The 16408-nt window shown below is 34.5% G+C and overlaps 1 protein-coding gene across 3 annotated transcripts in view; it reads left to right on the plus strand.

Annotated features, from left to right (window-relative positions):
* Positions 1 to 16408, plus strand: part of Rab3gap2 (RAB3 GTPase activating non-catalytic protein subunit 2) — a 95482-nt gene that overhangs the window by 54870 nt on the left and 24204 nt on the right. For all 3 annotated transcript variants that reach the window (XM_047520651.1, XM_047520652.1, XM_047520653.1), the window contains 10 exons: positions 1374 to 1513; positions 3235 to 3451; positions 3998 to 4141; positions 4368 to 4450; positions 4794 to 4858; positions 8461 to 8551; positions 10797 to 10924; positions 13197 to 13410; positions 13791 to 13888; positions 15787 to 15892. In XM_047520651.1, coding sequence (XP_047376607.1) covers positions 1374 to 1513; positions 3235 to 3451; positions 3998 to 4141; positions 4368 to 4450; positions 4794 to 4858; positions 8461 to 8551; positions 10797 to 10924; positions 13197 to 13410; positions 13791 to 13888; positions 15787 to 15892 — 1286 coding nt within the window. The remainder of the gene's footprint in view (positions 1 to 1373; positions 1514 to 3234; positions 3452 to 3997; positions 4142 to 4367; positions 4451 to 4793; positions 4859 to 8460; positions 8552 to 10796; positions 10925 to 13196; positions 13411 to 13790; positions 13889 to 15786; positions 15893 to 16408) is intronic.

A 16408-nucleotide genomic window follows, 5' to 3' on the forward strand; every position in this document is an offset into this window, starting at 1 on the left:
GGTTGAGTACCCCTGAGTTCAATCCTAAGTTTCCCACCCCCCCAAAAAAAAGTAGTGTGTTGTGCTTCTGTGTTTACTTTAATAGTGCTTTGTGATGTGGTAGTGTATTTATGAGGGTGTTTTATTTTTTGTTTGTGGGGGGGAGCACGATTTTTTGCTTGTTTTTATTTTTAAATCATTTCTTATTACCTAATATAAAGTACCACTATAAAAGGAAATAGAATCCATCCTGTCTTTTTAAAGAAAGCCAACTAATTAACTGTCCATAAAATTTATTGAAATCTATCTTCTATGACATTTTCATCTTATTTTAAAATACTATGCTGTAACTTACTGAATTTCCTGAATTGACACATCAAGAAATTACCCATGTGACTTTATGTATCTCAGATAGATACCACAAAGTTTGAGTACTTTGTCTCAGGGACTTTATCTTGAAGTGAATTCTCCTGATTCTTTTTTAGTATCTCTTTTATTTTACTCATAGTTCTAATAAGGTTAATTATAGACCAATAGCAATTTATTTATTTTTTTATTGGTGGTGCTGGGAATTGAACCCAGGGCCTTGTGCATTTTAGGTAAGCACTATACCAACTAAGCTGAATCCCCAGCCCTTCCAATAGCAATTTAGTGGTAATTCTTTAGAAAAAGGAAAGTTCTTGTTTCAGGCAGATATATTGGTGTCAACAAAATATGCTCTAGCAAAAAAGAGAACATATTAGGACTTTTAACAAGAACTTAAATGAAAAGGTTCTGGGAGGGGGGTCTTAAAAAAAAAGAACTTAAAATAGACAAAAGGTGTGTGGGAGCAAGCATTATAAAATTTAATTGGTTGTAAGGGTATTGATGTGCTTCTTAAGGAAGTATACACTTTTTGGGGGGTGAGGGGTGGTACTTGGGATTTAACCCAGGGGTGCTGTACCACTGAGCCACTTTCCCAGCCACCCCCCCCCCTTTTTTTTTTTAAATTCAGTTTGAGACAAAGTCTTGCTAAGTTGCTTAGGGCCTTACTAAGTTGCTGAGGCTGGTCTCAAACTTCCAGTCCTCCTCAGCCTCCCAAGTCTGTAGAATTACAGGCGTGCATCACTGTGCCTGGCAAGGAAGGATAAACTTACACTTGATATTTTCTAAAAATATGAGGTTGTGGATATCTATATAGAATACTTACACAGGATTGTTATTTTTACTTTATTTCTTTTATGTATTTTTTATTGCAAAAGCAGATGTGACTAATTAGTAAAATAACTCGCAGTCCAGAACTAGGTTCATATTTCTTTATGTAAAAATAGATGCAGTCTGTTTTGTTCAGTATTTTCTTATATGTTTCCAGACTGGAATGTGATTTGAGCTTTATATTTACTTTTAAATAACAGATTTGGACTTCCAGATTCTAGACGCCACGGTGAAAGTATATGTCTGTCTCCTTGTAACACACTGGCAGCAGTAACAGATGATTTTGGCAGAGTTATTTTATTAGATGTAGCAAGAGGAATTGCAATACGCATGTGGAAAGGTACTTATTCCTTACAAAAATCCAGAAAATAGGTTAATTAACTTTTCACTCTAAGAGTTGAGCAGCATTTATTATCCTTCAGCTTTTGGTTGATAACAGTGTTTAATCCTTTGTGTTTATATTTTCTCTTTTTAATATGCTCTCAGATCAGTAACACTTGATTTAGTAGTCAATTGATATATCCTTTAAGTTTGATCACCTCATAGGCAATTTCTTTCCTTGTGCAGTTTTTTTCAGTTCTGTTGTTGTCAATTTCTGAATTCAGTTTCTCACCCCTGCTACATTCATTTCCCTTCACAAGTCCACTCTTCAGCCAAAGATTCTCACAAAGACATTCAGATTTAAGACTAAAACCTGGCATAATTCAACTTCACCAACTTGACTTTCGCATCTATATGTTTAGGTCAGGCCACTTAATTTATCAATAACTATGTCAGTTTCATTTGGTTGCTTATAATAGATCCAAGTATAGGACTGACATAATATCACTATGATATATTCAGGAAGCCAATCTCCTTCATGTAGCTTCCCCACTCAGGGTTCTTCCTGCCAGCGCCCTCTCTGCATTCTGGGAAGGAAGAGGGAAAAAAAGAAGAAGGATTCTCCTACCAGCTGAGTCAGTCCACTTTGACAATAGTCTCCTCAAGTCCCCCCAACCTTCATCTACAATACATAGTGACAAGGTCATACCTAACTATAAGGGAGACTTGCAAATATTTTTTAATTGGGCACATTGCCAACCTGAATAAAATAACATCTAACTAAGGAAGAAGGGGATAATCCATTATTTAGAATCATCTGGAGTAGTAATGTGTCTGCATAGACCACTGGTTGGAAACCACAGTTATGGTACAATTTTGTCTATACTTAATGTGAAGAATAATTGATTTGAGTACATTAAATTACTTGGACTGGGTTGAGGCTGCTATCACCTTGCCAAAGTACTCCTGCAATGATGGGCAGAGGCAGTCTTCACTGGCCACATGTTTCAATATCTGTAGAAATAAGTTTCAGTGCTATAGATATATCATTTTTCTTCTGAAACTTCAAAGCTGTGTTCTCAGCAAGACCTGTCCAACTGGCCCAAGAAGATGTAGCTGTGCCAGATGGCCCAAATCCACTATGGCGAGCTCATTGCTGGCATTGTTGCCTGTCTTTCCACAGCTGCTGCAGTCAGTTTTCCTTTCAGTTGTGTGTTGGCCTATGAGATGGACCACCCAAAATGGAGGATAACACTAGTTGCTGCTTTCCTATCATATTTCCCTCACATCACCTCTATAGCCATGCTTTCCCTCTGTCTGTGTACTCCCAAGTTCTTGAATAGCAGGAAATCAATTTGATCTTTTGCTTATCTTTTAATTAGGCTTTCATTTTGAAGCCAAATCTCCCCAGAATATTTTTTAAAGGAGGGAATTATTTTAAAAAAAGGAAGGAAGAGAATAGAAGTGCAGGGTATTGGGGTAAACAGGAAGCTTCAATGTTATCTGTAATATTTTCTTTTTAAAGAAAAAAAAAGTGATCTGAAGCATCACAACTAGGAAAATATTAAAATTTGATAAGACTCAGGGATTTATTATATTTATTTTTCTGTTTAAGGTATTTCATAATAAAATTATAATGTACTGCTATAGCTTATTTGACACCCTTCATTTCCCTCCAATATTCCAAATACTACTGAACCTGGATTAATTAACTAACTTCTCTTTCCCTCTGTCTCCAAGGGTACCGAGATGCACAAATTGGATGGATTCAAATTGTAGAGGATCTTCATGAAAGAGTACCAGAAAAGGTGGATTTTTCCCCCTTTGGAAATAATCAGGGTCCCAGTAGAGTAGCTCAGTTCCTTGTCATCTATGCACCAAGAAGGGGAATTTTAGAAGTGTGGAGCACACAGCAGGGACCTAGAGTTGGAGCTTTCAACGTGGGAAAGCACTGCAGGTAAGCTGCAAGCCCTGGCATTTTATCAGCTATAAAAAGAAATACAGGAATACTTTTATTAAAGTCAGGCTTTTATTAAATTAAAGCTACTTACTAGATTACAAATTGTTGGAGCATTGTATTGTTCTCTATTCTGGTTTTTCCTGTGAGTGCCTGTTATATAATTAAATATGACATGTTTAATAGCAAATACGATTGAAAATACCATGTTATGCTACTAAGTTAAACTTAGCTTGGTGGAGCCATTTGCCCTTTACTTACACTGTGAAGCTCAATAGGAAAACTTCCTTCAGCTTTTCCTAATTATGATGATAAGCAAGATGAGCATTAACACATGGTATTCATTTAGTTTTCTAGTACCGTTTACAAGGTATAACTGTCAGTCAAGTCCTGCTTTACTTATGGTTTTGGTGTCAGTATTTACTTGCCTTATTAGTGCTCCCGAATTGATGATACTGTAAGAGTTCCCTAGCTGTAGTAAAAGTACCTTTTGGCATTTCTCCTTTTTCTAACATTTTTGCCACATTGTTTATGTGATTTCCTTAGGCTGCTGTATCCTGGATACAAAATAATGGGCTTAAATAATGTTACCAGTCAGAGTTGGCAGCCACAGACTTACCAGATCTGTCTCGTTGACCCTGTGTCTGGAAGTGTGAAAACAGTGAATGTTCCTTTCCATTTGGCACTGAGGTGAGATCTGCTGAGTGTCTACTGATTGATTTTCCTCTGTAAACTTTTACAAGTTCCTTAGCTTGTGCTTTTGTTTTGTAGTTAGTGTGGTCGTGTTTGTTTCATCATTAGAATCATATCTTTAAATAGGAAGCATGTAAAGAATAAAGAGAGTGGAAGTGTCTCAGGAGTAGAAGGAAAACAATTTGATATTCCGTAAAAGAAGTTGTTGTATTTATTATTTTAGTGATAAGAAGAGTGAACGAGCCAAGGACATGCACTTAGTAAAGAAACTAGCAGCCTTACTGAAAACAAAATCTCCCAGTCTTGGTAGGTATCCTTCAATCAAAACAATGAAGCAAATTGTTTTGTTATTTTTTAAATCAATAAAATATTCAGAACGGAGCAATCAAAATGCTTAACTGCATTGATGAGCTGTCCCAGCTGCTTTTCAGAATGAGGTGAGAGTTCTATAATCTCCTGTTCTTTTTATTGGAGGTACTCTCTGAGGATGAAGTGTGCCATCTAGGGGATTTTAAAATTTATAACAGTAGTGTGAGAGAACCCCAAAATTTTTTAGACTGACTGATGGTACAAATATGTTCATTTTCTTTCAGATATATATTTCACTGTAATAAAAAGTGAAAATTCTACTTTGATTTTCTCATTATAGATTTGGTTGAAACAGAAATAAAGGAGTTAATTCTTGATATTAAGTACCCTGCAACCAAAAAACAGGTAAGTGTATATTACATATGAACTTTCCTGACATGGGATATACATTACTCTTAAGAAAATCTTCATTTTCTTATTTCCCTCCAAACATGACAGGCTAAAGTCTTCATGTTTTTATTCATGTTTATCACTTCTTATAATTCTATGTGGAAGTTTCTGTTGTATCTCTCTTTTATAAAAATTACTTCCATACCCTTGAATGCATGTGTCTTATATACCCACACATATATACATAATATCCTTGGCTTAAAGACAAATAGTAAAATAAACACCTGTCTGATCCACTGTAGGAGATAGAATTTTATCAGGAACTCTAGAGAGCCCCGTATATCCCCTCCTCAATCCCATCCCCTTATCCCAAAGGTACCCACTATTCAGAATTTTGTTTTTCTCTTCTGCTTGTTAGTTGCATTATTTTTTTGTGGCTCCCTTGAAACCTCTTGTTGCATTTTATCTCTTTAAACAGCATACTCTGTCTTCTCTGACTTGTTTTTTTCTTTTAACATTGTTTCTGTGAGTCATCGTCTTGATGCATAGAACTGTATAGTGATGGTTGATTCATTTACTACACCATATGAATTCCCTCTATCTCCAGTGAACATTTAGGTTGTTCCCAGTTTTTTACTATCACAAACAAATGCCATGCTTATCCTTGTATATGTTTCTTGGTGGGCACATGCACGAGTTTATGCCTGAGATTGGAATTGCTGGGTTATGAGTGTTCTCAGCTGTACTAGATGATAAATTGTTTCTCAAAATAGCTGTATTAATTCATAATTGCATTTATTCTGTGGAAGAGTCCCTATGCTCCACAGCCTCAGCCTTCCATGGTATAATCTCCATTGTGTTTTCTTTTGCTGGACTGGTGGTTATAACATGGTAACTGATTGTGATATTTACTGCCACGCCTCCTTTCAAACTTTTTTTTTTTTTTTTTTTTTAATAAAGCACTCTTTTTTAAATTTATTTTTATTAGTCATTGACAAACCTTTAGTTATTTATTTGCATTCAGTGCTGAGAATCGAACCCAGTGACTCACACATGCTATGCAAGAGCTCTTTCACTGAGCCACAGTCCTAACCCCAAACCCCTCTTAATTCTGCTCATGTACTACCTTTATTACTTCTTGTGACACTTAAGTCCCCATGGGTAACCCTGAATTCCTCCCCTAATTTTTTTTTTTGGTCTGGGGACTGAACCCATTACACTTTACCATTGAGCTATATCTCCAATCCTTTTTCTCTTTTGTACCGGAGATAGAACTCAGGGGCACTTAACCACTGAGTCACATCCCCAGCACTTTTTAAGATTTTATTTAGAGACAGGGTCTCACTAAGGTGCTTAGGGCCTTGCTAAGTTGCTGAGGTTAGCCTTGAACTTGCTATCCTCCTGCCACAGCCTCCTGAGTCTCTGGGATTATAGGCATTTACCACTGCACCCAGCTCTCCTCTACTTTTAATAGTTCATTTTTAGATAACTTATTTTCTACTTACTTCATGTTTATTAGTCATAGTCATAGTTTCCCAACTTTTTCCTCTTTACTTTTTATAAGTGCCTTCAAGCAGGAACCTTACTGAATACTTCCTTTTTGTAACTCACAGCATTTCAAATGATGTTACTATGAAATTTTAAGGAAAAAAAATCAGTGTTTTTTTTCCTATTCTCTTAGTAACTTGATACTTCTGCCACTAGATATGTGGGAATTTCCCCCCATACACACCAACCAGTGTGAAGTGGCAGTTCACACTAGGTGGGTATCCTCTAATTCAGTTCATTCTGTCTACCTGGAAGGAAAATCAGATCTCACAGGTTGAGGGCTCAGGCCCACAGGACTTCCTACCACTTTATACACTGGTCACACATAAGAGATGTCTTCTGACTATCACATGTACTTCTGTCTGTGACTGCTCCTCATGTTTCATTCATTTGCTAGAGCAGCTCACAGATCTTAGGGAAACCTCTTCCTTATGTTTATCCATGTATATAAAAGGATATTACAAAGGATACAGATAAACGACCAGATGGAAGAGATGAATAAGGCATGGCATGTGTCACTCAGAAAATTACATGGGTTTTAGGAGCTTTATGCCAGTGGCCCGGAGGTAGAGACTAAAATGTATATTTCTTATTTCACAGCTACCTACATAAAAGAGTTAATGAACAGTGATTTTTGTTGTGATCATCTTTAAAAGCACTTTTTATTGTTTTATTGTAGAACAAGAAAGCCTGTGTGTTGGAATCCCAGTTTCCATTCCACTGACTGTTAATTGGCTTTCATTTTCCTTGGGGCAAAGTTTCAATTATTAAAGTTGACACAGTATGATGACAAGGAGGACTTCTATAGAGGCAGTTTAGGGATCCATGGAGAGGGTCATAACCCCAACAAATCTTCCTGGGTTGATGCCATCATTCTTATCTTATGTCATGGAAAAACAGAATTGGGGAACTTGAGCATAGTGGTGGTTGTCCTCTTGGTTGGTTTGTTGTTCTTTGCTTTGTGTGTGTGGTTTTTTTTTAAAGCCAAACTATTATATCATGTATGAAGCTGTGGGTTTTATTAGAAATGCTAGAAAACCCAATAACAAAAGTTGTCTATTATCTTATGACATTAGAGGAAGAGAAGAATTCAGTTTAGATTTTGGGAGTCTGACTACAGTAATAGGGAGAAAGCAAGCCAGATTCTCACCTGTGTACTTGTAGGCAGAACAGAGGCTCAAGTTCTTGCCTCTTTCAGTCACTTCTTTATATTCTCCAGATAATTGGCCCATTATAGGCCTGGCAAGATCGTGAGCTACCCTCTAAGCTCATTTCTCTTTCATAAACATGGAAGTTATTGTGTTATAATCTGGTATTTGTCTCATTCTACATTCTTAGTCCACTTTTTAAATTAGTCTCATCAATTTAAATTAATGAACACATTAAATTGATGTAAAATATATGAACTTTTAACTTCTATGTCTAACCCATCAATATTTTCGATAGTTGGTACATGAGGCATGAGAAATTTTGGAACTAGGGAAGGAAGACTCAAGTATATAGTGGGTTGGACTGGTGAGAGGTAGGCAGAGTAGGATGGATACCATATCCACCTAGCATGGCCCTTAGATTCACCTGTGCATATGCAGTAGTTAAGCTATAACTAAGTTGTCGTCAGCTTTTATTATTGGCATGACAGACTCTTCTTGCTGGTGAATAGTTTTGTCTCTGTTTCTATTTGTCTTGGCCATTCTGTTGAACAGCACTTGCTTTCTGGTTATTTTATTCTCACCCTGGACTTTTTGTCATTATACCTTATGTGACATGACATGAAGTTGATGACATGTTATTTATGATGCACCTTTAGTTCTTTTTTAAAATATATTTTTAGCTGTAGATGGACACATTACCTTTATTTTATTTATTTATTTTTACATGGTGCTGAGGATTGAACCTAGTGCCTCACATGTGCTAGGCAAGTACTCCTCTGCTGAGCTACAATCCCAGCCCCCACCTTTAATTCTTAAGTATGTTTACTAAGCACCTTAAATATGAAGCTTCCCTTTGAAATTTGGGATAGTGAAAGTGTAGGCATAGATATAATAGTTGCTCAATATCTTTTCTTCTAGGCCTTGGAAAGCATTTTGGCAAGTGAACGTTTACCATTTTCCTGCCTTAGAAACATCACTCAGACTTTACTGGACACTTTAAAAAATCAAGGTAATAGAGTTTATACTCATTGGAAATTACGTTTTCACTTCAAATTTTATCACTCTCATTAGAGGGCATATGATACCATCATGTTATTTAATATAGAAATAATATACATGAGAAATAAAGAAGCTTTTTTTATTTCCCATATTTAAAGTATGCAGTTGATCTTCATCTGTGCTTTTTTTCTTTCTCTCTTCGCAGTACAGAGGACTCAAACCCAGGGCCTAGTCAACCACTATCAACTGAGCTATGCCTCCAATCCTTGTCTCTGTTTGTTTATTTATTTTTTGTACGGGGAATTGAACCCAGGGTGCTTAACCACAGAGCCATATATTATCCCCAGCCCTGTTTTTTATATTTTATTTACAGACAGGGTCTCACTGCGTTGCTAAGTGCCTCACTAAATTGCTGAGGCTGGCTTTGAACTCACAGTCCTCCTGCCTCAACCTCCCAAGCCACTGGGATTACCAGTGTGCACCACTGCACCCAGATAAAAATATTTTTTATATGAATCCCACTATTGTGAGAAAAGATACCAATATAGAATGTTGACAAGTGGTTCTTCTGATAGAGTTGTAGAACATTATGAAAGCTATTGGTGTGAGGGTGGAAGCTAACTCATAGTATACAACAAAACCAGGAATTCTTGCTGCCATAGTCTTTTACTTCATAGGAGAAGAAAAATTTCTGTAGGGGTCATTCTGACCAAGATTGTTATAAAAAATGCTTTGAATTAATGTTTTTTTAGTATATTTAGCATCAATATTGTTTCATTCTCTTCCCTCAGGAACAGAGTTAAGACTCTTAGATTATTAGTTATAAGTTGTCAATTTTTTTACTGTTTAAAATGTATTTGAAGAAAATTATATTTGAAAATGTGGATTTTAACTCTATACTCTATCCAACTGAGCTAGCAAAATTCACCTTATTCTGAATTCCTAACATCAATTAAATTGTGGTGTGCATCTGTTTGATTTTTTGCTAGCCATGATAATTATATGAATCTAGCTTTATATCTGTACTTTTCTTTAAATATGTTTAAGCCAACCAGTGGTAAACTTAATAAACAAATTGCAGTATGTTCTTTCACGATTTCAATCATCTTAATTTGGAGACTCTTATTTCATTGTTGACTTTTTTCCAACTGATGTATAAAACTGACTTTTGGTAAACAGTGAACTCTTTAGTGTACAGAACTTGTTAGAAATATTGCTTCTAAAAAGAATACTAGGAAGTTGAGTTTAGCCTTTCTCCCCTGCTGTATGATGCTGTTGCCAGTGGTCCCAATACCTGTTCATGACCACCTTTCAATAAGTTATATTTTACTGACTTTAAAAATAAGTAAACAAAAATAATAAAAATCACAATATACCACAACAGAAAACCCCCCACCCCTCAAGGTTTTAACATAATATCAAAATTTATTAAATGAAACATTATCTTGCACTGGGTCGAGAGTAAGCCAAACATTGTTGGGAGTTCTTCAGTCATCACAGTTTTAAATACTACCCATAAATGAGATTCCTAAAATTTTCGAGTGTTTTGTTTGCTGAGTTTTATTATATCAATAAGAACTTGGACAATTTTCTACATTACTGCATCCTAAATAAGATTTCTTGGGGCTTTTCATTGTTTTCAAAGAACAAATATTTGTTTTATATTAGATATAAATATGTAAAATCTTATTCAGAAATGTATTTAGAAAGTATTTCCTCAGCATTAATCTTATACAATATAAAACCTAATTGATGGGGGGCCTTAAATGGAATTCTTATTTCAATCTCTTTGTGAACCTTTCTTGAGAAAAAATTTGTCACAGGTCATAGTTCTAGTTGAATTTTATTATCTTTGACCATTACAATAATAAGAGTCAGCCAACTTTGTATTTTAATTTACTCAGTATGTGAGCATAGCAGAGCATAGTAGTTACGGGATGAGGGAAATCATTTTCAAAGGATTTCCAGACTATTTTATGCAATTTGAGTATTAGACACAGATACTTCTGCCCCCCCCCCACCCCATCATTTCTTTTCCTTCCTACTAATAAAGCATTTTGATTTAGAAGATTATACATTTTACCATAATGGAAAAATTACCTTTTGCTTTCAAAATCTGTTATTGTTTAATCACTCCAAAAATTAATACAATAGAACATCAAGGAATTATACAATATTAAGAAATTGAGGAAAAGCCTTTTTTGTGAGTCTGTTAAGTATATCTCTGTTTAAATGTTTTTCTTTCTGCTTTTTAGAGCTTGAGTCTGTTGATGAAGGATTGCTACAATTTTGTGCCAATAAGCTGAAATTATTGCATCTTTATGAGTCTGTCAGTCAGTTGAATTCCCTTGATTTTCATTCTGATACACCAGTCTCTGATAACGTGAGTAATCCAAAACTTTAGTATTATACAAAATAGTCCATTTGATATATTTTCAGTTTTTAAAATTAAAGAAATAGAAAAATCAAGATTTTTTTTTTAAAGAGTTTAAAAATATATTTTCTTTATCAGGCCCCTGCTGACTTTCTATGCCTTGCTGCTAAATTTATACTACTAATATGAGAATATGTAAATTTATTGTTAATTTATCTTTACTACTCTAGGCTTACTTGGTTTTTCTCAACACAGTTTTTAAAGGTGACTTCCTATAAATAAAACAACTTTTGGAAAAGGTTTCTGGTGAAAATATTTTCAGTTTACTGGTGTTGTAAAACTTTAATTTCCTCTTATGAAAAAAATTCCATCAAACAGAAGAGATCAGTTTCTCTTTGTAGTTAGCAGACAGTTAAGCTTGCTTTTTTGTGTACTACGTAATGAAATACATTCTTAAAATTTTGCCTTATATCACAATATTTAAAACAGTTACAGTAAATGTTTTATTCTATAAAACAAAATTACAACAGCCCCTTGAATATTTACTATAGTATAGTATTACTTCTGAGAAATGTTTACAAAATTCTTGTTTTCCACGCAGAGAAATAAAGTTAATCCTAATGGAGAATACAAAAAAACAGTGTCTTGTGAGAAAATAACTGTAATACTAGGCAGGTTGCCCAGCCTTGGGACCTCATGTCCTCTACTTATCCGAGGGCAGATGTTGTTGAAATAATTTTAGTGATTTGTCAAAGTTACTGATGATGCTTTTAAAAAGTTATCTGGGTAGGAGGATGTCATTTAGTAGTGAAGTGCTTGCCTAGTATATTTGAGGTTCTGGGTTTGATCCCTAGCCCTGGGGGAAAAATACCTGGCGTATTTGGAAGTTCAGTTAGGTTTTAAGTGAAATCTTTTATTTTCAATACACATACACACAAATAAAATTTTTATAAATTGAAAAATGAGGGAAGATTTTGTAATGGAAATAAACCACAAATTCTGATATTGCTTTTATCTTTGGGGTTTTAAATGGATTTTGTGTTTAATAATACTGTGTTCATGATGATAGTCTGTATTTAACATTATAACTGGGCAACCCAGTTTTTAAGGTTCTTTGATGCCTGAATTCAAAATTCTTTTGCAGGTGCTGGCAAACTAAAAGAATTTTTTTAAAAAGTTGTTAAGTTAAAAAAATATTAAGTATGTCATTAATAATTCTCTGTAGAATTAATTCCACTTGATAGCTCAATATGTAGCCCCTTATAGAATTCTTTTCTACTTGATTAGTATACCCACATAGTATGCAAAAGAATCACAAAAATTTTAAAAATCAGTTAGCAGATTGTTCTTTATTATTTGTTATTTTAGAAGCACTTTTAAAGAATTAAAACAGTATTTTGTTATAGACTTGTTTGTATACTTTAAAAAGATACCGCCGGTTTCTAGGCTGAATGACTAATTTTGTACGTGCAAAACTAAAATTCATATCTGAATTATCTATTTTTTGCTGTTAGACTTAGTATGTATAAGTTCAGTGTACTGAACTACTGGTTTGTGTTTAATAGCATTTTGCAGCTTAGTGTTTGTCTTTAAAAACAATAGCTTAGAGTAATGAATTCAATTTATTTAAGAAAGTGGTTTTACTTATGTAGCATGGAGGAAAGAAAGCTTTGCTTGCTGTGGCAAATATGGGGTTTGTATGTGTACTTTTTGAAAAATTGTAGCAGTAGGAAAAGATGTTTCTGCATATATGGTGTATCAAATTAGTTTAAAATGCTGGTGGGAAATATCTGTGGCTTTTAAATCTTTGTGCCCCTGAGGGCCACACAGAGGAACGTAAGTGTAAATACAATGAGAATTGTTTCCCATTTTTGTTTAATAATATTTATGCTGTTTAGTATGTAAGCATTTAATTTCAAATAGTTCTTTAGTTTTTTCAGAATGATGAGTATCAGTTGATGTCTTTTAAAAATTTTTTCTGATTATACAATAATACCTGTTTATTATGTTAACAATCTTAAGAATATAGAGTACTCTCAATCCTAAAATGGAACTTTTATTAGTAAGTAAATTTTCAAGCTTAGTTTATTTGAATAACTACTTATGAAATGTAATTTGAGAGTAAAGATTTAAGCAAAGTACATTACAGCTGTCACATTAATAAAAATGTCATCTTTTTCCTTACAGCCTTAAATGTCGTTTTAGATAATGGAATTTGACACCTATGGCAGATTCATAGAAACATAGTGTATTCAGAATTTTTTTTTACTCTATTTTTAAGGACTTGGCTGTTTTACTAAGACTTGAAGAAAAAGAACTACTTAAGCTCCAGACATTATTAGAGAAATATAAACAAGAGAACACCAGAACTACTGTCCAATTTTCTGATGATAAGGATGGTGTATTGCCTATAAAGACATTTCTGGAATATTTAGAATATGAGAAAGATGTGCTCAACATAAAGAAGATAAGTGAAGAGGAATATGTGGCTTTAGGTAGGTAAAATAATACACTGCTCTTTATATCCTTCCTCTTCCAGAAGAAAGCCAGCTAGGAGAATTTAGTATCTTGTAGATTCCCTTAGTCCTAAAATTAAGTTGACCAAAGAACTTAATTGACCCTTTTTGGTCAAGAAAAGATACTCTGGATACATATGTACTCTGTTATGCAAGTTGTATTAATGAGTATATTAAAGAGACAATGTTAAACATGTAATGATTTGCTTTCTACTTTAATAAATCAGGCGTTATTAACCTGCTAATTTTTCTTGTCATGCTATTTTGCTCCTCTGGAATTCTAGATTGCATCTTGGGATAATCGTTAGTCCAGATGGTAATTATTCATTGGCTAATGTGTTTTGTTTTTGTTTTGCTAGGTAGTTTCTTTTTTTGGAAGTGTTTGCATGGAGAAAGCTCCACTGAGGATATGTGTCACACTTTGGAGTCTGCTGGACTTAGCCCTCAGCTGTTGTTGGTAAGATTTTGTTTCTGGATGCTACTATTCTTTGCAAATATTAGCTACAAGTGTTAGTCTTCTTAAAAATAGTTTTCAGGCTGAGGTTGTGGCTCAGTGGTTGAGTGCTTGCCTAGCGTGTGAGGCACTGGGTTCAATTCTCAACCCTGCATATAAATAAATAAATAAATAAAATAAAGGTCCATCAACAACTAAAAAAAAAAATTTAAAAATAGTTTTCTTTTAGCATATCATAGAACATATTTAAAAACCTCCTAAGAATGATCAAATTCATTCATATATATGAATGAATCAGAGTGAGTTGAATGACAAACTAATGGTGAGCCTAAAGATTAAATAAATTCCACTCTGCCCACACATTTCCTTTTGATTTGCTTCACAGCACACATGCACACAAAACAATGAGACAGTTTTTTCTAAATGATTATAGAACATTTTTATTACCTTTATAGGCAAATCATTTTGCTAGCCTGCCTAATGATAATAGGAGGCAGTGTCATATTAAGTAAGAGAAAGTCTAGAAGAGAGGGAATACCCTTGATAAATGGGGTAAGGTCAGTCAGAGTTTCATGGACTAATAGGATGCTGGCTGTCAAGTAGAACAAACATGGTTCAATATGATCTTATTTTTGTAAGTCCCTGGTGCCCTGTGTCCTCCCTCTAAAATGTATAATACATATAAAATCACTAGTGGCTTTGCCCATAATAAACTTTATGTAATAATTAGCATTCATTGTTGCTAATATTATCATTCAATGAGCATGGGGAAAGTAAGAAAGGTTTTATTTTGTTGTTAAAGACATGGTTTCTATATGGCATGAGGTAGATAGGGGACTGACATGGAGAGAAGTTTAAATTTTGTACATATGTATATACTCATGAAAAAATTTTAAAGGGAACATAAGAAAACTTGGGTTAGAATCAGCAATGTAGGTTCAGTTTGTGTATAATGCTGGCAAGTTAGGAGCTTGTTTCATTATTTCTGAAATCCCAGTGACCATCCCTGCCAGGGATGCCAAGATCAGTAAGGCAACATGCATATCAAACTCTTACCATAGCTCCTGGCCCTCAGTCATGCTCATAAGTTCATTTCCGTCATTCACTTCTCCTTTAGCTCCCTACTGTAATGAAAAAAAGATTATTTGAACTAATACATTTAAACTGACAGTCAACCTTTTATTTTAGAGTCTTTCCACATAAAGGTAGTACAGTCTTAAAATCAATCAAAGCCCTCTACAAATATCAGTTATTACAGGTGCGACACTATGCCTTTATACTTTTCATTACTCTAGAATTATCTCTGGACAAAATCTATAAATCTTAAAATTGTTGTAAACTTAAATATACTTGTTGATAGGTACCTGTTAAAAGTCACTTTGTTGACCTAGGTGTTTTTATTTAAAACATGCTTTTCATAACTTATTAGTGATTTTAAAAGGGAAGTTTGATAGTCTTATGTACTTGTTCCCCACTGCCAAGTTCATGGCACCTTTGTTGCAGCCAAAGCAAGGGCAAGATTCATAGTGCACTTGCATTTTCTCGCTGTCGCTGTCGCTGTCGCTGTCGCTCTCGCTCTCTCTCCCTCTCCCTCTCCCCCTGCCCCACTCATACCTATCAGCAATGGCCACCTCACTAATCCACAGCTGATTCACACATAGTAGCATCCTTACTGGTAATATGCTCTTACAAAGCAGTTTGAATTGGAAGGTAAGACAAGACAGAAATGGCAAAAAACATTAGGTATCTAGCAGATATGAAGAATCTCTTAGGCTTCTTCATTCTGACCCTGACATTACCCAATATAATAAGTAGCCAACTCAAAAGGCTGCATCATTCATGTGCACAGTGAGTCATCTAGGAAAGTGCAAGATCTGAAAGAGATTTAAATTTGATTTCAGTCTCTGCTCCTGAGTGTTTGGCTTTCTAAGGAAAAAGATATTTTGGATAAACCACAGTCTGTCTGCTGTCTTCACACGATGCTGTCCCTCCTGAGCAAGATGAAAGGTAGGATGCTGCTGCATACTGTAGTTCACCATTCTCAGGATTTGGGCTGCTGCTTTTACAATGTTTAGTATTTGAAATGCCACAAAAATAGGCAGGGAGGATAGTTTTAACAAAGGGAGGCTATAGTGCACAAAACAATTCACTATAGGGATTCTTTTTGTATTAACAGAAAGCTTGTAACGCATTTGAAGTATGCTTTATATGGAATTAATTTTGTGTCATCATAAAATGTAATATGACATGAGTAACACATTTTCTTTAACTCTGGCAAATTGAATGATCTTTGGTGGAAGTAATTTTTTCTTATTTTTGATACGATTATCAGAACAGTAATCTATTAAGATATTCAGTAGTAATGATAAAAATATTCCAAATAGGGATTTAATGTTGATTCAGAAACAAGCTGACTAATAGTATAAAGAAATAGAACATGAATGTTCAAAATAAAATAGATTATAAGATTTATTTTCCAATTCATTCAGAAATACACCAGTACATCTTTATGGACTTTAACTT

This window comes from Sciurus carolinensis, chromosome 12 (assembly GCF_902686445.1).
Source record: "Sciurus carolinensis chromosome 12, mSciCar1.2, whole genome shotgun sequence".
Taxonomy (NCBI): domain Eukaryota; kingdom Metazoa; phylum Chordata; class Mammalia; order Rodentia; family Sciuridae; genus Sciurus; species Sciurus carolinensis.